General features: G+C 37.1%; 2 protein-coding genes across 2 annotated transcripts; both read right to left on the bottom strand.

The window, feature by feature from the left end:
- Positions 1-7,525: 7,525 nt before the first annotated feature.
- LOC145691306 (uncharacterized) lies at positions 7,526-9,046 on the bottom strand. The gene has a single exon (XM_081766893.1). The coding sequence runs from the start codon at positions 9,044-9,046 to the stop codon at positions 7,526-7,528; it is 1,521 nt and encodes a 506-aa protein (XP_081623019.1).
- Positions 9,047-9,051: 5 nt separating this feature from the next.
- LOC145691147 (uncharacterized) lies at positions 9,052-12,633 on the bottom strand. The gene has a single exon (XM_081766881.1). It carries the CDS (start codon positions 12,631-12,633, stop codon positions 9,052-9,054), a length of 3,582 nt encoding a protein of 1,193 aa, XP_081623007.1.
- Between the last annotated feature and the right edge of the window lie 9,636 nt (positions 12,634-22,269).

Below are 22,269 nucleotides of genomic sequence, written 5' to 3'. Positions count from 1 at the left end.
GTAAATCTTCCAAAATGTGGTGTGCCAAAACTACACCAGCACCATGTATTTTATAGATGTATGAAAACTACATTTTAATTAGCGTTTATAAAAATAAGAAATCCGGATTACGCAATTTAATTCGTAAAGTTTTCAATTTGTAGCCAGAAAATCTCAATCTGATCCATTTCGATAATTGTTTGTTATAATTGTTTATGCATTCAACTACATAAAGATAACTTAAAACTTTGTCGGAATAGCAATAAAAGAGAACAGTGGACAACAGTGAACATTTGTTTTGATATTAACCCTTGCACTTTGTATTTCTGAATTGACTGGCATTGATGGAAGATGTGTTCTGTAAATGAAGAATCCTCGTAAGAGGAATGAAAGAAACAAAAAAGACAGCCGCATAAATAAAAATACTTTGTGTCAGTAACTAAAGTGAATAATTAGGAGAACTATTGATATTCGAAAGATGTGTTCTGGCCAAGAAAACGTCCACGATGTCTTGTGGCAAGGGTTGAATTCACAGAGAGTTACCGGGGTTTTATGTGATGTAAGAATACGAGTTGCTGATAAAACGATATGGGCTCATTCTTGTGTTTTAAGTATTTTTAGTCCGTACATCAATAAATTACTTGTATCTCGTTTGTCAGCTAAGAATATCTCCATTTCAAATATTACGAACTGTGTAAAATCTGAACTAAGTGAAGACTGGTCACTGAATAAGCCACTTGAAATAAAAATGTCAGTAGTAAGTTCCATTGATTGCGTTGCTAAAGATTGTGCTGAGTGTGCCACCAGTGTGATTGATTTTATTTATACGAAAAAGCTTCAACTTTCCGATGACCATATAGATCATATAGAATTATTTGGAAAAGTGCTTCAGGTAGCAGAAGTTTTATTGTTATGTAGTAACTACAGAGAACAATTAAAAGATAAATGTGATTTGGAAAAGGACGTAGTGTCGAACAAGGATGTGTTACTTAGTGATGCTACTATGGTGTTCGGAGAGACAATTGATGAGTCTGTTACTAATGCTGATAATAAACAGACAGGAAAAAGTATTGATAAAAATTTACCAAAAACAGTTAGGCATGACATTTCATTATTTGCCGATACCGTCAATGGAACTGATAATAATGTTAATGTTGGTAGTGAAGGGTACTGTTGTGAAAAGACGAAAAGAAAGCGTGTGTTTTCGTGTTCAAAGTGTAAATTGAATTTTCCAAATAAAATGTTGCTGCGACAACATAAAAAAGTACATGTCAGAAAATCGTATACATGTAATACATGTGGATATTCATACTTAAAAGTGTATGAATTATTAAAGCACTTAAAAGAAAGCGATCACGAGGGATTGGTGTGTTCGTTGTGTTTTTTCGAGGCCAATTCCAAAGAAACTTTGAGAAACCATTTACATGAGCATGAACATCAAAAGCCGTTTTTCTGTAGTGTCTGTGATACCAGGTTCCAAACAAGAACAGCATTAAATTTACATGTTCCAAAACATTCAACTGAAAAGCCATTTGTTTGCACAAAGTGTGGAAAAGGTTTCAAGTGGAAGCATGCTTTACAAAATCATATGGTTACTCATACGCCTGATAAAAAACATCTTTGTGATCAGTGTGGGTTTAGTACAGCTCACAAAAGCACTTTCAAAGCTCATAATCTGGTTCATTCTGGTGATACATTTAAATGTCCATATGTTGATTGTAAATTTGAGGCGGCTCGTAAGCAAAATCTAAAAGGTCATCTACTGACTCATACCAAAGAGAAACATTACCAGTGTGAAGTGTGCGGTCAATCATTTTCTCTTGTGAGGAACATGCGTCGACATGCTTTGCTCCACGATTCATCAAATAAGTTAATTTCGTGTACCACTTGTGAGTTTAAGACAACTAGATTGGACAAATTCAAAGAACACGTTAAGAGATACAATTCGAAAGGTAAATCGTGTAAGGTAAGAAAGTCTAATAATGTCTCCAGGCAAGCCATCCTTGATGTACGAAATGATGTACAAGTAACTGAGGAAATCAGTGAGGAAACTAGAACGGACGATACTATGCCTTTCGATTTGAATACAATTAGTAAAAATGATTCTGCTTCACCTACAAATCGAACAATTTCTATTTTATCCCTCAATGGCGGTAGTACATTTTCTACACAAACATTACCAAATACTCAGACGTTTATCGAAGTACCTCAACTTATGATGCAGACCTTGTATGTTTTCAAACCATTTCCGCATATAGAGTGATCCAAGTTCATGGGTTATGACATATATTCAATGCAGTTTTCTCAATTTTACACTAAGTTTTTAAACAAAAATTACATTCAATGGATTAAGTTCGGATAACACGAGTGTCTGCTACTGAATGGTGATCATGATTTTCTGTTGCGGTAATTATTGAACATATTAAAAGTAGGGTTATCATTTTGGAACTGGGAGGCCAAAATCAGGCAAAATCACCATGTTTACAGGAGAAATGAGTTGATGTTACGTAAGTGTAGTTACATCTGTATTGTATTACTTCGCAAAATTAATATCTTTCAGCTGTTAAGTGTTGTAAACTACACACTATTCATAATAACGAAAACAATAAATCCTTCTCATGTTTGCAACTAGAATTATAAACAACTACTATAGTACTACAGTGTTATGTAGGAAAAATTTTAGAAGGGGGTTTAAGAGCGGAATCCCCTATCAAGCACATGTTTCTGGGACATCAAAAATTAAAACACGGATGAAGACACTTCTCTCCTGTGGTTAACATCCCCCACCCCGCCCCAAAAAGTACGGTGCACAATTTATTGGGAAATGAATGAATTATGCGAAATTTAAGAATTAGGTAAATGTAAAAGGTAATAAAGGTCATCACTATACAGTGACTTAATTACGGAGAAAAATGTATAATTTTGGACTATGTAAAGGTGCGTAATGAGACCATATTAGGTAAACTGACAACAGAGCATAATGTTTCAAATGCACAGTCTTAGCAACTGACTGAGGGAAGTGTAATAGTGTGGAAAGTGCCAATTCTAGCAACTGTACAGTGTCCCGCAATGTAACGCCTCTGGAGCTCGGTGCTATCCTATTTTAGAGAGGTGGGGGGCATAAATTTGTGAAATCTTCGGAAGAAATTTGTTGATTTTTTCACATTAGTATATTTTTGTATAATTAATCAAAATATATAAGGCAGGGCAAAATTTCAAAATCAGACGCACTTGCCAGTCTAAAAGTGAAGGTCGCCAGTATCTCTCACGTACAAATTATGAGATGTACCCCCATCCGACCACGAACTTTGGTTTGACAAAAATAGAGATTATATCGGGGTATAAAATTTCAAAACCAGAAAATTACTTTCAGGATAGTTTTGAATTGGGTAATTCATATACTTGTGTAACAATCTCTCTCTTCACTGAAGTACCAGTTGTCGATCGCAGTTTTCGGATCAAAGTCATTAAGGAAAGGAGGGGCAAATCATAACGTTGTGAATACTTCACTTTCCATGTACGTTGTGAAGACTTCATATTTCGGCAATGTGAAATGTTTTTCCGCTATCTTTCTTTACCCGTGTATCCAACGTCGCTGACGCGCCTACTCTCTATCGACGTCTCCTTGCTGTACTCCTGCCTTGACTACTCATCAGGGTTGGCAAAAACCATGTTTTGTATTGAAAAAAAAAACAAAAATCCAGGTTTTTTTTGGTTTAAATAATTTACTCTATGTATTTATATTAGATATGGACAGAAATTAGTTTGTTTCGCCTTCCTGTTATTATGCAACAACAAGGTTATGCTGGAACCTTGCACATAAGCTTAAAGCAGAATCCAAACCGCTTCTCGGCTTCATCCAAGAAAATTTGTCCATTTCGACACGAAACCGGGACTAATTAGTCACAAATGCGATTGCCGACTCACTCACGAAGGACTCCTGATAAAAATACGTTGTACTGATCTTGACATACTTGTTAAGATAATTGTCAAATCATTTCAGAAGGACAAAAAGATAAACAGTTACACAAGTAAAAACATTATGCAATATATAAATCGGGAAACTCCCTCCTTAGCCATTGGGAAAATCCTGTTATTACTTTAAATGTATTTGTATATAAGATTTTAAGGTCAACGTATCATAAAACTGAGATATTAAATTACAAATTTGGTATGTAGATATCATTCAATTAAATTAAAACGAAGTCAAATTCAAGCTGATGTTGGAAGCTACGTAGGCAGTTGATAAATTTTGCCAATTTCTATCAATACAAAAATTAAGCAACCTTGGCTTCTTTATAAAACAACAGGCATTCAGGCAAGTAGAAATATATAATTTGGTTTCGTTTCGTATGTTTAGGCTTAATATCCTTATGAAATACCAAGGTTATCACGGAGAAGATTTTCGCTTAAAGGGACACCTCGAATCGCTACTTGGTTTACACTTGAAAGATGGGTTGTGCTTCGACCGAGAATTGAACACGGGACTCCTTAATTAAAAGGTGAAAAGTACATAAACGTAATGCAGATGGTTTCGTATGTGGAGACTCACCATGAAGTTCACACGATTTAAAGCATTTTTCGTTCTTTCCTGTTTGGTTTAAACCAGTTGTTTATTAAAAAAAAAAAAACAGCTGTTGCTCATACATATATATTTCTACTTTATTATACATATAAGAGCTAAGATCCTGATATATATTGATTACTTGTACAATCCTGTTGTGAAATCAATTTACATATTTCTTAAGTGGATTTTACAAATTTATGCTCCCATAAAATTGGATAACACCCAAATTTTTGCCCCATTTCACTATTTTGGGTTCGGATGTAACTTCTCTCTTATTAACTTCCGCTCTATATTTCTGTATTTCCTTCCATTACTGCAGCACACATTCCTAAGTTAATTAATAAGAAAGTGGATTCAAAACACTGACATATTATGCTCCACTGCTAATATCGCATCAATCCTTGAATTAATATAGTCCAGAATTTAACATTGTTTTTCAGTTTAATTAATCATCCTACACTGATGATATGTATTACTTTTTTTTTATATATAACTCTTACGCTGACATTTCGGCTGATTTTGTTTATTTCTCCATAAATCTTCTATTTCGGGGCCACCATCTGCGGCAATTAACCTTATTACTATTCGCTAAACGTACTTAACTTAAGACTATTTTATTTACTTAGGTGCTATTGAGTGCATATTTAGTATTAGAAAATCTATTCTTATCATGGGTTTTTTAAATCTTTAATAATATCCGGAAACTTAGTACAGAGAATATTGATTTATGTTAACTTAAACTGTGCAGTTTTAAATCATTTATAAATAAACAGATACTAGTAATATTGTATATAAGGCACTTTCTTTAGAGAGTTTCCATTATTTGTTTAATTACTGGAATACATAGATTCTTATAATTGATTTATTACCACTGAAGTGATATTTTAGTATGTGGTTAGCCAATCACCTAACACAGTTTAAGGTTAAAAACCATTTCGAAGAAAGCCAATCGATAATTTTGTCAGAAATATCAGTGAGCATTTAAAGAAAATATTGATCATCAGGGGAACACATTCAGTTGAGTATTGTTTTAGAAGTAAAAATATTTCTTTTCTTCTACTAAATACTTTATCATTGCTTTATTTCATGTACAGTAATCAGGTAGTTAACCAAAACCAGGTCCTTTCTATGTCATCGTAACACGGAAAAACACACCAGGTTGCACATCGCTGAAAGACAGAGTTCGAGTTTTTATAACATTGCTTAAATAATATGTAGAAAATTGTTACCATGTCTTGTGTTTCAACTTGTGTTGACTATCATTAACTAGTAAGTAGATACGACTATAGTTGATGTGGAACACATTATTATATTTTAAAAAAAAATAACCTGAATAAGTTTTTTTTTTTTTTTTTTTTTTTTTTTTTTTTTTTGTGGCTTAGGACTTTCTTGTATGCAAATCTTCGCATACTTTTTTCTTTAAAAAATCATATATTTATGTATTTACTTATTTTTGTTACAACAGTGGTGTGTATATGTACAAATTTTTCAATATAGTATATATATTTAATGTTGTCCTGTAATTTTCTACGTTCCATATAATTGTGTCTTCCAACATAATCTAAACCCCTCTATGTACAATGCAGCCAAATTAAACACTGTTGCTAATTTATATACATTTTCAACCGTTACTGTGTAATTTTTTTATATGTTCTGAAAGTTGTATAAAATATTTACAGTTTTAAATTGTGGTTATATTAATGTGCTGGGCAATCGTATCCCAGTCCTTCTCAGTTTCATTTTTCAATGTTCAGAAGCTGATTTTTTTGTCATTATATAGTTTCAAATACTTTTCTTTTAAGATTTGTTATATTGGAGTGACCGAAAGAAAACTAAGACACTAGATTAAATGAAATCTTTCAGTTTAACGTCCCACAATTATGCCTTTAGTCTAAAGACGAATGATTAAGGCGGATGAACGATAATGAAAAAAATGTGGGATGAGAATATGGGAGGAAACGACCGGCCGGGATGTAATTACTTGGCCAGGGATCGAACCAAAGACCCCACGTACCCAGAGTTATGAAAAACCCAGGTTTGTTTAAAAAAAAAAAAAAAACAGCCCAGTGGGTTTTATTAAATTTTGTACGTATATTTAAAGCCATATTCCTACTTAAAATACCATTTTAAGCATATATTCTACTGTACACATGAAAGTGTGGAATTTCCTTGTAGGACCGCAGTAGTTCACGTCCGGCGCGGGTTCCTAGTTCTATCCCAGCTTCCGCCAAGTGCGTTTTGTAGTGGACAAACATCATGTGCGTGGGTTTTCTCGTGGTTCTCCCGTAGCCCTGGTGCATTATCATGAGACATTGAACTAAACTTAGAAATGACAAAAAGAACGAAAAAAATTATAAACAAGGAATCTATGAAGTCCCATACGGGTTTCTTGGAACACACTTTGCACCATTGACACTCGCTTATATTTCGATTTCTGGAAAGAAAGAAATACACAATTTTCTAGAGTAACTGTTTGAGCTTCTTACCAAACGACGGTTTGTCATTTTAAAGCTTTTATTTTAAATATATGAAACTATATAACTACAGAAAATTCAGATAAATATGTAGAATGATATACTCATTTGTCTACTATTCTCAATTTTGAATTGTTCTCAAGTTTCTTAATGTTTTTAGATGGATAATTTTTCACTCGAACGATGTAAGAACTCTCACACACACACAAAGCTCTTGTCGCGTCTCTCTCTCACTACGGCTGGAGGACGCTAAAAACAACCCTCAAGAAAGGGAGTGGGCGAGCGGTAGGCATAGGCCATCTATTGCCAAAAAAAAGAAAACTTTCTCACACTACACATACACAAAAACGAAAAGAAAAAATGAACAAATTGCCCATGCACAGGCTCGAACATACCGCCCGCCTTGAAATGCTACATTTCAAAAAACACAAACAAAGAATTTTATATTTTCACTATTTATACAACGTAAACAAACATTCGTCGCTATTGCGAACAAGTTTTTTTTTCACTCAGCTTCTCTATTCCCTTCAAAGGGAAGCACACACAACTTTACAATCGGACGTTTAAGTTCGCCGTAGGCTATTTTTACTGTTACTGCTCGCACTAGTCCATCGGTCCCAGCATGGACTTCCGTGATTCTTCCCATTTTCCACTGCTGAGGGGGAAGGGAGGATTCCTTTAACAATACCATGTCACCCTTCTGGACGTTTTTCCGCGGAGACAACCACTTAGGTCTTTGTTGAAGGCGTGACAAGTATTCTTCCACCCACCGTTTCCAGAAATGGCGAGTCAGCTGTTGAACTAATTGCCATCTTCGAGGGTTGGATATTTTGCCTTCAAAAGGATTCCTGTCAGGAATGGCAACCAAACAATCTCCAATGAGAAAATGAGCTGGTGTTAACACGGAAAGATCATTGGGATCGCTAGATATTGGTGTAAGGGGGCGAGAGTTTAGTACTGCTTCGATTTGAGATAGAACAGTATACATCTCTTCGTAACTCAACGTAACATTGCCCACAACTCGTTTCAAATGATGTTTGATCCTCTTCACACCTGCTTCCCACAAGCCACCGAAGTGCGGGGAAAGGGGGGGACTGAAATGCCAAGATATTCCCTGTTCACTTAAATACGCTAAAGTTGTTTCGTTTCCCTCTCTGTGCGCACTGGAACCTAAAAGCTGTTTTAACTCTTTGCTAGCACCGACGAAATTTGTCCCGCAATCACTATAGACATCAGTGGGGATCCCTCGACGGGAGACAAAGCGCCTAAATGCAGCTAGGAAACAATTTGAAGTTGCATCCGACACAAGCTCCAAGTGAATGGCCTTTGTAGAGAGGCATACAAATATAACTATATACGCCTTATACGGCACTCTCCTTCTTCCAAAAGCGTTCTTAAGAAGAATGGGGCCCGCGTAATCGACACCTACTTGAAGAAAACATCGACTAAAATTCACTCTGGCTGCTGGTAGGGAGCCCATCATTTGTTTTTCTCCTTTGGAAGCAAAACGATGACACTTTACACATCTTCGCGTAATCGCTCTCACTAGATTCCTAGCTCCAAGTATCCAATACTTTTGCCTCAGGCTAGCTGTTACCAATTGAGGGCCGCCATGCAATGTAGCCTCATGTTCGTGTTGAATCAACAGTTCACTTAACTTATGATTCTTTGGCATTAAAATGGGATGTTTGTGATCTGTGGCGATCTCTGCGTGTTGTAATCGACCTCCCACTCTCATTATCCCGTCATTGTCGATAAATGGACTTAAGCACAAAATAGGGCTCTTGGGGGGTAAGGGTTTACCGCTCTTTAAATGCTCTAGTTCTCTAGCAAATGCTTCACTTTGCGTTTGTTTCACTAAGCATAACAATGAAGCTTTTAGCTCATTAGCCGTTAATGGCCCACTTTGTCTTGGGGAATTAGCCTTGAGATTGTTGATGAATCTTAGACACCATGCTAAAACACGCCTTGACCTCGTGAATGACGAATAACGGTTTGTGATGTCATCCGTTATAGTAGTACACATAGCTGTCACACACTTTTGCCTTTCTTCCATCGTAGCGTGGGGGTCGAAGTCCGGACCCGGATCGTCGGATAGCACTGGCTGTGATAGCCACGAGGACCATTCCACCATAAGTCATGACACAACAATTCACTCGGATTGATTCCCCTCGAAACACTGTCCGCGGGGTTTTCTGCACTATTTACGTGACGCCAGCGAGCCGAGGGAATTAAGCTCTGTATCTCGGAGACTCGATTTGCCACAAAAGTTTTCCACTTGTTAGGCTCAGCTGCTAACCACGAAAGCACTATGGTGGAGTCACTGAAGGCAATTATATCTTCTATCTTGAGTAGGATAGCCTTTAACACAGCGCTAAGTAGCCTTGCCAAAAGCACAGCAGCACACAGCTCGAGTCTCGGTAGGGTCATTGTTTTTATTGGGGCAACCTTCGTTTTTGCTGCAATTAATCTGCTTTCCACGTGACCATCTGCGCATTCTGCCCGCAAATAGGCGACACTAGCGTAGGCCTTTTCAGAAGCATCACAGAAACCAATTAATTGACACTTGACTGTATTTACTGGTACGACACAGCGCTCCACGGTAAGTTCGCGTAATAGCGGTAACTCGCAACAGTATTTGCACCATACTTCACAAAGCTCGACCGGAAGTGCGTCATCCCAGTCCAACTTGTTTTTCCACAAGGTCTCCAACAATATTTTGGCTTTAATGGTTACAGGAGACAACAAACCAAGGGGATCAAATAATTTTGCTACTTCGGACAGTATAATTCGCTTCGTCAGCACTGAGTGGGGTTTTGAAGGGCACACTCTAAAACCGAATTCGTCCGCGGAGGGAGACCACTCGACACCAAGCGTTTTAAGTGTGTCGTCAGTGTCAAAACGAAAGGGCACATTCGTTTCACGCATATGAGCTGGGATAGCCTCTAACACTTCAATCTCATTTGAGGACCTCTTCCGCAATTCAAAACCTCCTCTTCTCAGTAGCTCGATCAGTTGTCGTTGAAGCTCGTTGGCTTCTGGCACCGAAGCCGCCCCTGAAAGGAGGTCATCCATAAAAAAGTCCCGCTTGACCACTGGAGCCGCCAGGGGAAAGTGCTCACCCTCATCTTCTGCCAGCTGTTGTAGACAGCGTGTCGCCAGGAAAGACGCACTTGCAGTACCATATGTTACCGTCCGTAAACGAAAGTCCTGAATGGGCAAATCCGGCGACTCACGCCACACAATTCTCGTGTAATCTCTGTCCACCTTGTTTACTAGCACAGCACGATACATTTTCGCTATATCAGCACACAGGGGAATCTTGTGGCCTCGAAATCGCAGTAATAGTGGCAATATGTCCTCTTGGAGTTTGGGCCCGATCATAAGCTTATCATTTAATGACACACCAGATGACGTTTTGGCACTAGCGTCAAACACAACTTTTAATTTTGTAGTTGAACTACTTGGCTTCATCACTGCATGGTGGGGCAAGTAGCAACTCTTCTCTGGGGAAACGTTTCTCTCTCCTATTGGCACGATCTCCATGTGACCTAGATCAAGATATTCCCGCATAAAATCCCGATATTGCTCTTGTAAGGCAGGTGACTTTGCAAGCTTGCGTTCACTGTGCAAAACTCTTCTAACAGCAATGTCTCTAGATGCACCGCGAGTCTTTACACTATCCTTGAAGGGTAGGCTTACCGTGAATCTTCCGTGTTCGTCCCGGTAGTATGTGTCTTTGAAATGTTGCTCGCACCTTTTCTCCTCTAGTGTGAGGTGTTTCTGGGGCGGAAGCTCCTCTATTTCCCAAAACCTCTGCAAACTGATTTCAACCTCACAAGCGACATGGTGAGATGTAACTGTAACACTACGTCCAGTAGAAGCGATGCTCCCTGCAACGATCCAACCGAGAGCAGTTTCTATCGCTACGGGCGATCCAATGGGTCCCACTCGTTTTCCACTACACAATAATAAAGGAAACACGTCTCCACCTAGCAATATATCCACAGGGCCCACCACATTGAACGTTGGGTCCGCGAGCTTGATACCGCTTAAGTGATTCCACAAGCTTGGGTCCGGAACTGGTGCCTTTGGGAGATTAGATGTAACCTTGGGCACAACTACTGCTCTGGTGCTGAAAGTTTCGCTGTCATCACCTACCGCTTGAAATTCTAAATCCGTCACTGCACGAGAAGTGCCCACACCTGCACCCGTTATTCCAGAAATCACTATTTTCGTCTTATGTTTTGTTAGTCCCAGCTTTTGAACACAATTTTCTGTGACAAATAACGTCTCAGAGGCGGAATCGAGCATTGCACGGAATGGGCGCCAAACATCGTTTCTGTCTTTCACCTTTATAATTACTGTTGATAACAACACATGCGGAGTGTTTCTCTCGGCTGCAACATGTGAAGAAACAGCTTGTTCTCCGTCAGGTGACACCGACGTACTTCGGGGCTCACTACGCTCATAATGAAGTAATGTGTGGTGTCGCTTATGGCACACACGACAACTAGATGAGGAACACTGGGTACTTTTGTGAGAACCGCGTAAACAATTGAAGCATAGCTCTTTACTCTTCACAAACGACACACGATCTGCTACAGAGCGTTTTTGAAAATCAGGGCACTTATGGAGAGAGTGTTTAGCATTACATAACTCACAGGGGTTTAGTTCACTCTGGGTCACTGTATGATGTGTCACTGCTTGCCTCTTTTCTCGTTGCCTCATTGTATCACTCGACGTCGTAGTCTTTCCTCTGCTGCCGCTAGAGACTGCGAGCGCGCGCGCGCGATGATCCAAGAAGTCCGTTAATTCTTTAAATGAGGGTTGCTCATTTGATTTTTGCGCTAGTTCCCACTGCCGACGCGATTCGCTATCGAGTTTTTCGGTAGTGTGGTACACGAGAATAGCGTCCCAATGCTCTACGGGTTGCTCCATCACTTTTAACGAACGCGTACACTCGACCGTTGTATCGATTAATTTACGCAATGCAGTAGCCGATTCCTGCTGAATGACCGGTTGCGTGATTAACCGCTTTAAAATCGAATTCACGATTTCACGCTTGTTTTGATAGCGAGAGTTCAGAATGTTCCACGCTTCCTGATAATTAGTATCAGTAATTTGCATAGCCTGGATTAGTTGCGCGGGTTCACCTTTTAGACTTGTTTTCAAGTACTGCAGCTTCTGAGCTCCCGAGAGCTTCTCGTTGTTGTGCACCGATGCAGTAAACAAGTCCTTAAATGATAACCACTCGAATAAGTTCCCACTAAATGTTGGTAACTGTAATTTCGGCAGTTTCATGTCACTACACGCTTGAGTTTCACTATTGGGAGGGGATTGTGTTGTAGCTTGCAGATCCATTAGGGACACACTTAGTTTTACAAGTCTACTTTCCATTTCTGCGAGCTCTTCTTCTTTAATCAATTCTTCATCGTTGGAAACTGCAGCTATTTCGTCCAAAAGTTGAGAACAGTCTTGTTGTAACTCGTTGACCTTCCCGCTATGAACCAATATGGCGTTCGCGTCGTTCTGAGACAGCAGGCTCACTGCCTTTTCCTGTCGAGTAATTTTGGCTTTCAAAGTACGTTTTTTAATATTTAAGTTCTCCATTGTTTTAGAATGTCACACACTCAACAGAAAACACACTCACAAAAGTTCACCAAAGCTGCACTTTTTGCTTCATCCGGCACTAAAGGAGGACCATGTTTGAGCTTCTTACCAAACGACGGTTTGTCATTTTAAAGCTTTTATTTTAAATATATGAAACTATATAACTACAGAAAATTCAGATAAATATGTAGAATGATATACTCATTTGTCTACTATTCTCAATTTTGAATTGTTCTCAAGTTTCTTAATGTTTTTAGATGGATAATTTTTCACTCGAAGGATGTAAGAACTCTCACAAACACACAAAGCTCTTGTTGCGTCTCTCTCTCACTACGGCTGGAGGACGCTAAAAACAACCCCCAAGAAAGGGAGTGGGCGAGCGGTAGGCATAGGCCATCTATTGCCAAAAAAAGAAAACTTTCTCACACTACACATACACAAAAACGAAAAGAAAAAATGAACAAATTGCCCATGCACAGGCTCGAACAGTAACAAAGAGATAGATAATTTTATGTAATACAAAAGAGGAATAAAATACCCTATTATACTTATGACTCAAATCCCTGAGCCAGCCGTCCTGGGTTTCACTCTAAACACGCCAGACAAATGCTGGGACAGTACCTCAAGTTTAGGAGCCAGCATAAAATTGGCTTTATTGAATGAATGTTGTTTTTCTAAAAGAAATAAAATCTTTTCTTTTAAGAACTGAAATGTTGGAAACTGATTTTTTTTTCTAATTTTTTTGTTGCCAATTTAGTTTCTTTCAATAGATTTTACGGTTAAAGGGGTTTTGTGACGTACAATAATTGTACCCTTCCTCACATCTCCATCAGATACGCAAGAAGAATTAGGAGTTCCACGATCTGATTGTCGTTAGTGGTGAGACGATAGAGAAGTATCTTTAGTATTTTCCTTTTTGAGGCGAAGCGTTCTCGATTTGTAATTAACTGACACATGGAGAAAGACATTTTGCCTGTTTATATTAATACGCGAGTATGTAACAAAAAATATGAAATGTAGCCTCATTACTTTTGATTCGATACTAGCTGAAGTGTCTGTTCTTTGCACAGGGAGAATTAGGTTTAAGGAAAATGTTTGAGCCTCCTCTCCCCCTTCGAATACGCATATCAATGAAAGTGTAGTAAGATATTCTATTTCTGGCCCCATGAATTTTTAACCCCTTTCTCCTGTAGGATACGTTCTGTAAGGAAAGTTACAGGATAATATCCCAGCTTGAGATCGGTATGTTCTTAAACTTAAATTTTAAATCTGCAATATACATCAAACATTAAAAGCATTTTAATCATCCAATACTTAAAATGTGACGAAAAGGTCGCCGGCCAACTAAGTGAGAGAGGCGGGCAGTGCGTCTGTAGTACTCATAAGAACACGACAAACAGGTAAAAACCGTAACTGTTAATCGTAACTCGTTTAATGTGAGAAAAAACTATGGGTAAGTGATAAAATATCCAAAGTGTAAAAACTAGCACAGGGAAGAAATTTGCGACAGTGCACCATGGAACGATAAACGGATTATTTCTGCATTCTCGCATCGTCGGTTTCGTTCGTTTTACTTACGCGACGGAATTAATGTAACACGACCGTCTAAGCGTGATCTTGATCATGGGCCAGCGAGTAAAATATTCATATAATGTATGGTTTTTGTGTAAAATTTAAGTGTTGTTTGTGGTAGTGAAAGATCTATAATAAATCGATATCTTCAATATCATCGTAATATTTTCTTTGTATCAAGAGTAGTGTAATATTAACCATTTAATTTGTTTGCGTAGTGCCATTAATAAGTATCATAAGTGTTCTGTTGTTTATTTGCTATTGGAATATATACATGATATTCTATGAATCAAAATAATACAGGTAAGGATTTGAAATGTGTGTGATAATTACATGTTAATTTATAGGCTATGATGATAATGAAATACGGTACAACACCACGCTTATCTCTTAGACAACCTCTGCATGTTTAGGTTAATTTTATTATTTTTGGGTAGATTTTCCTCTGTTGGCTGCATGAGACATGTGTATTACCCGAACCAATGCTATTTGGGACGATTTGTTACCGAACTTTAAATCCAGTAGCAAGTGTACTGGGTAATCTCGTCAGAGACGGTGGGTACTTGGAGAAAAACCCTAGTCTATTTAAATAACCTGACATCAAACCCGAACTAGTACACTCATAGAATGTCGTTCCCTCACAAGGACATGAACCCAGCACACTCATAATGTGAAGAAAGAAATTATAGAAAACACCCTCTTTCTTCCCGTAAAATTGAAATTTTCAAAAACAGGAAGTGATGTGTCCCCTTATTTTTAGTGAGATGTTTATATACCGAGTTTCATCTTCCTAACTTGACGTGCTCACGAGATACTGTAATTTTGGCTGAAATTTTGAACCCCCTTTACTTCCATTACAATGTGCCCTTTAACCAAAGTAGCGCAATAAATAAATAATAATAATGAACTATGTTCCAAAATTCCTGTTCAAACTGTTCAACCGTTTTCCCGTGATGCGATCACGAACAACATGTAACATCGCTTTCAATGGAAACAAAGGAATTATGAAAAATCAGCCCTCCCCTTAAAACGAAAATTTTCAAAAATGTTGCAACACATGTCAACTTATTTTTAGTGATTTATATACCGAGATTCATCTTCCTAACTTGACGGGCTCGTGACATACTAGGATGCGCCCTTGAATCAAAGTAATATACAAATCCCAGCTCAGGGTAGGTACTAACTATTGTATCTTCAAAATTAATTTCAAACTCCTTAACTGTTTCCCTGTGTGATGCGATCAGAAACAATAGGCAACATCGCTTTCAACTTATAGAAATTGCTCCCTTCCCCACTTGAAATGGAAACTCTCAAAAACACTGAGACAATGAGTCCACTTTCTTTTAATGGGAAGTTTACATAAAACAAAATGTCATTTTCCTAACTTAACAGAATCGTGAGATACTAAGATTTTCGCATAAATTTTGATCCTCCATTCCCCCCATGGAACACGCATCTTAATCAAAGTAACGTGATTAAATCCTAGTGCGAAATACGTGATAAATGCATCCAAAAGTTTATTCCAAACAGTTTAACCGTTTTCCTGTGTTACGCACACAGACAAGATTCATTTCCTTTAATAGATTACAATTCAACAGTGTTGCAGCGAATTTGATCGAGCACAAACAAAATTCATTATCAATGATTCCCAAATCTTTTCTCTTTTCAACGTTATCTATTCTGGTGGTAAATACATAATTTAAGCCAATTTGGAAACTAGGCGTACACTAAGAAGTACGATTAAAGAAAGTAAATATAATCATATTAAGATTATTATTTCAATCCAAGTCTTGAAATATATTTTTTGAGGTAGGCTTTTTGGGGTTTTATTGTGTTTTTTATGGGGTTTTACCCAAAACTCCATTGGGTAATTTTGGGCTGGGGATAATTCCAGCATCCCTGCACGTACCAAATGTAAGCACTCTACCACTGAGCCACCGACACTAGGTTAAAGAAACACACAAAAGAGCCCCGCGAGAACAAAGAAGTCTTTTGAGTTGTAACGGTTATCGTCGGTGTTTTCTCGTAAATTAAATATAAATTGTAGATACGCATTGAAAAAAGAAGTAGAATATTCGTACTTACCTATAAGAAGATGTAACCCTGAAGACGGCAGAAAAATAGGTGTTCGAAATGTATTGAGTCCGTTAAAGACTTACGTAATGAGAAGGTAACAAAGCTTTACTTTATTTTATATTCGTACAATTTGCTTAAAATGAAATACGTTACATTTTAGCTATGACTAAAGAGACCAACGTTATCACATTTGTGAAAGTTTCCTTTTAAATGAATGTAACTTTTCTTCGTCTTAGAGACCGCAGCTTAGAACAGTTCTCAAAGTCTGTTAATTTTCTATTGTGGGATTTGTAAGCGTGACAAGTTTTAATGATGGATTATATTGAAATTGAATCAATATATACATGCTTTGGTTCTGCTACAAACTTTTATAAACAAAGATTTAGTAAGTAGAGTTATACTTAGTGTGATGAAGTTATTTAAAATGCTAATAAATGTTGATAGCTAATTTGCCTGTCTTACAAAAAAAAAAAAAAAAAAAAAAAAGTGTCATATAGTTAGTTGAAGAACATAAAGAACATTAACAAATGCATTCTAACACACAATGTTAAATAAAAGCATTCAAAATGTTATGAATATCTGCTTGATATTGTTTCCAGCTAGGTAATAAGGGAATAAAATATAGCAGTGGATTATAATTAATACAATGAATCACAGGTAAATAAATTATTTTATTATTTTACGGTAAGAAATACAGATTTGTATTTTTAACACTCACTTCCGTATTTTCTGAGATTGAGTGGTTCGTTGGGGGCTTAGCGTTTCTTTGAGCTCCGAGGCTACATAAGACATAAGCCCACAGTTTAAGGTGAAATCCAAACAAACGTAATACGGTCAGATTTCAAGGCTCTTACATCGAGACTCCGTGCGCCAAGGAGAGGGCATGTTTTCTGAGGACGTATATTTGTAAATAATATCTGTAATATTTCAAAGAAACCTCGTTCCTCTTTAATTCAGGGTTCTCACTGATCTGGAAAAGCCAGGGAATTCAGCTTATTCGTAAAACACCCTAGATAAGTCAGGGAAAATCTAAAAAAACTGGAAAAAATTCGAAATTTTAAGTACGGATTTTTATTTTTCAAACCCCCATTTCTCTTCTTGCCTTATCTGGGTATTCGGTAGGGGATATTTTATAAAATAAATTAGTATGTTTTGCAAAACTTCTCTACCTACCTACACACACACACTGTATATATATATATATATATAGTGATGAAGGTCAATTCACCTAACGTGTCCAATTTTACAGAGCTGATGAGGAGCACAGCATAGGAGAAGGAACTAAAATTCAGTAACCCGTGAATCTAGTAGTGAGTCACGTACAACGCTGTGTGGGAGTTCCGGTGAACAACTATTATGTCTGTTAAAGTGACACTTTATTGGGAAGGTTACATATGTGCACTCTCCGATACACAATTCAGTGCGTCAGTGATAGTGAAAATGTGTGCGGCAGGGGACAATAATATCAGCAAAGTACAGTAGCAAAGGTAAGTCAACGCAGTAAAAGCACCGGCCCAAAATGTCAAGATAAGTGGTGAGAGTGAAAAGGAAACGGGCATGTCCAGCCAGGACACCACGCGTTGTGAGAAACATCAGGTCATCAGTTGTGAAGGAGAATCCACCCACCCAAAGCAACCTTGCCACCTCATGCAGGATATCACAGAGCAATGTGTCGTATCATAAAGGACAATTTGGGACTGAAAAAAACGTGGTGATAGGGCATAAGGTGATAGGGCATAAGTTATCACCAAGGCACATTCAAGAGAGATTCACGAACGCAAGAACGTTGTATGAGCAGCACCTCTCAGGTGACAAATGGCAGTGGGTTGTCACTCTAGATGAAGCGTGGATTTACCTTCATGACACCAATAAGCCCAGGGCCATTTTTTATTCACTACATGATGTGAAGAGCCGCGGCGAGTTCGTCCGTGAATGTCGCGAGAAGTTTTCGACATAGTGGTGGCAGCTTTCTGTTCCCGTGGGAAGTTGCCAATGCATCGTGTGGATTCGAAGGCCAAGGTCAGTGCAGCCTACTTTCAAACGAACATCATGGAACCCTTACACACAACGCACATCCCACAGTTATATGGCAGGGACACCCGGAAGGTGTGGATCCACATAGACAAAGCATCCAGTCACACTGCTCGCAGTTCTGTCGCGTATTATCGGCGTATGACTACGGAGAATGGTGTGTGTGTGTTATACCCTTCTCGTCCATACCTGTACAGTCACCGATATGATTTCTGCATCTCTGTCCTGAAACAAGGCCTCGCGCGAAGGCGTCCCACCACCATACTGGGGCTCTGGAAAGCTTGTCAAGCCGTGTGGTCTATAATTCCTCTTACACACATTCGACGCGTACTGCTTCAGCAGAAATTGCGTTGCACGGCGATAGTCCAGGCTCGTAGCCACCACATCGAGCACAACTTCTGGTGATGGAAGGGATTGCCATGAGCAGATGAGCGCACAAACTTTGGCCATCTTAGGTGAATTGACCTTCTGTAGATAAGAACCTCTCGGAATTCTTATATATATATATATATATATATATATGAACATGGAAATTTTAAATTGTAACGTAGAAAAAATGGAAAAGTCAGGCAATTCCTGCCAAATAACTGGGAACCCTGCAAAGTAAAGTCCGGCTAGGAAAATTTTTGTCCATGAGCTTTCACGTCGAGAATCACCTGAAACAAGAAGATGCGTTATCGCCATTATTATTCAACTTAGTCCTGGAATACGCTATAAGGAAAATCAAAGATAGCAACCAGGGCCTAGATTTGAAAGGTATTCATCACGTATTCTGATGATGTAAATTTAATAGGGTTTGCTACGAGAACAATAGAAATGCAGAGGTCTTATTAAACGCTTACGGGGACATAAGTTTAGAAGTAAATGAAGAGAAAACTTAATACATGGAAGTTCGTCGAGATCTTTTCTGTACCTTTATTTTTAGAACATGCTAACTATTACTACTGTATTTATAATATTTCTCCTATGCACATATTCTTCTTTCTCTTATTGTTTCTTTATTGTGTTAATCTCTTCATTAATTTTTATCTCTGAATGCTTTTTCCTTGTACTATATTTCTCTCTTCATTTTTTAATTTCGGTACTTTTACCGATCTACATGTCCCATTATTTTTTTCTTTCTCTGCTAAACTTTATGTGCTTTCAGCTTGGTAACATTATTACGTGATTATTTCAACATGACGTTCACCTGCATATTTCACATTTCTTTCTGTTCTTTAATTTTTTGATATCTCTGTACTTCTCTCACTCCCGATCTGATGAAGTAGTCTAGCGAAAGTGTTAATCTTGTAGTACACTTTTTTTTTAAAAGACATAAATTGCGAAAAATAAGTTGTTCCTTCAATTCTCAATTTTCTTTTCAGTTAGATAATTTTTATTATAGGTGAAATTCAATATAAAAATACACCTATGGGGAACCTATCACCATTGTTAACTAATCTAGTACTTCATATGTTTGAAAGTAGAGTTTTGAAAGAACAGAAACTTGGTACAGTTCGATATTACAGATATGTTGACGATTCACAGCTGGATTACTTATCAAAAGAATTAAATAATATTCACAGGAATTTGAAATATACTGTTGGGAAAGAAAAGGACGGTAGTCTTAGTACCTAGACCTTAATATAAGAAGGTATAACAATAAATTCATCACCAGTGTCCACCACAAGCCAACAGCAGGTACACGGTACATTCATTATAAATTTGCACATTCAGCAGGTACCAAAGCAAACATTTTAAAAGAATTTCTTTTTGTGTGCCATACGTCTTACTTCCTTAAAAACAGATTTACAGGTAGAGATTGAATACCTGATATAGTTTAAATGGGTACCCAACTTCATTATTAAATAATTGGTATAATCAGGTTGAAAGGAATTTAATTTCCGATAAACATGAAACTGACATAAAGGATAAAAAATGCCTATGGATTGCCTATTTTTCCCAGATTGACAAGTGCATTAAAGAGAATCTATACACAATACAGTTTTCATACAGCCTTAAACCCTTCAAAACTTTAGGAAAGAATATCACCCAATTTAAGAGTTATTACACGGACCACAAAGAAAAATCGGGCATTTACGAAATAAAATGCAATTGCCAAGAGAGTTATATAGGCAAAACGAAAAGAAATTTATAAGTTCGAGTAAAGGAACACATTAGAGATTCAAAAGCGGATAATTCAGTGTCAGGTTTATCGAAAAGAAATGCAACACAGGCTAGAAGCAGTCTTGGGAAGTAACGTAACGAAAGTAACGCGTTACTTTTTAAGTAACGCGTTACATTTTTCCCAAAGTAACTGTAACGGTAACGCGTTACAAATTTTCAAGTAACGTACCTAGTTTGCGTTACATTTCGAATGACTAACTACAATATATGTATATTTTTTTTCGGAAACAAATGTTTCCTGTAAGTGAATTTCTCAGAATGGAACATTGGAACATGAACTATGTATGTCAGTGGTCGACAGTCATCGACACACAGAGAAACAGATGGTCTTAGTGCCATTGCTGTTTTTGGAAGATGAGTACAGCCTCAGGGAAATCACATGTACTGATTGCAAGCATCTGGAAGATTTTGTCATAGATTTTGACAGCTCCAAATCAATACATTCAGTTAGTGAACTACGAGTGCAATGGTAGTCTATTTTACTTTGGTATTGTTTTTATAAAGATGGAGAAAGAAAATGTTTTACCGTTCAAACATTTGAAAGAATATTTTTTTCTCAAAAGCTGAAGATGATGGTGGACTAAATTTAAAAGTACAGTGTCTGAAGTGCTCCGGTGGGAAATATTTATCAACAGCTAGGGTGCCATAATTAACAATACACAGTAAGGGATTAATATGAATAAACTGTGTTCTGATGAGCAGGCCTACTTTATTACTAAAAAATAAGTTCGTTGATGGTATGTAATATTGGAGTTCTTTCAGATCAGTTTGCGTATACTAGACTCCTGTTGAATATAGAGTTTGGAAAAACTAGCTTTAAAAAACGTGTATCGTTTTTAGAGTTACTGGTAAGTTTTGATTCACCCCCAGTACATGTGTTCCCTATTATTAGTTGTAGTGTAATGCTTCTCTACATTCTGTATTTTTAATTTTACATAACAACATTATTATTATTATTATATAATTAGTTTAGCAGATAATAATAAGCAACCATTTTTTCTAACGCAGTATGGCATTTTAGTCAGTCTTACATTATACGAAAATGTTATATAGCTGTGAAGATAGAATTTGTTCTTGCAGCTACATAAAGCGATTCAGAACCTGCAATATTACGTTTAAAGTCAGCGAAGCATATCAAATTTCCAGTAAAATAACTGCCCGCATGAAAGGATATAGCAGCGCTACTATTATCAAATTATAGTTCTAAACATTTACGATGATTGGGAAAATTAGAATGTACAATAATAATAATAATAATAATAACTTTATTGTGCTATGAACAGCTCATAGGCAAAAATACAGCACTATGTTAAAACCGTTACATAATAATAATAATAATAATAATAATAATAATAATAATAATAATAATAATAATAATAATAATAATAATAATAATAATAATAATAATAATAGTGCTAGTAGTAGTAGTAGTAGTGCAGAAAATTGAAGTAATATATACTGTGTATATATAACATATTCAAAGTTTCGGACCTAAAAGTAACGCATTCCTTTCGAAGTAGGGTAAGTTACTTTTTTGGAGCAAGTAACGTGTTACATTTTAAGGAAAAGTAAAGTAACTTGTAACGCGTTTACAAGTAACTTACCCAACACTGGGTAGAAGAATCAAAAATTTTATTTGAAGCTAGAAATAAAGTACAGCGCCTTGTTTTTGAAAATTTATTTATTCATTAAAAAAAAATTAATTAATTAAATTAATAAATCTAAACAGGAGATGGTTGAATGACGAATAGGAGGTGGTAATTACAAAATTTTCACAGCATTGGCATGACA

The sequence above is a fragment of the Thermobia domestica genome, chromosome 1 (genome assembly GCF_964235325.1).
Source record: "Thermobia domestica chromosome 1, izTheDome1.hap1.1, whole genome shotgun sequence".
Classification (NCBI taxonomy): Eukaryota; Metazoa; Arthropoda; class Insecta; order Zygentoma; family Lepismatidae; genus Thermobia; species Thermobia domestica.
This window is presented reverse-complemented; position numbering and strand designations above follow the sequence as displayed.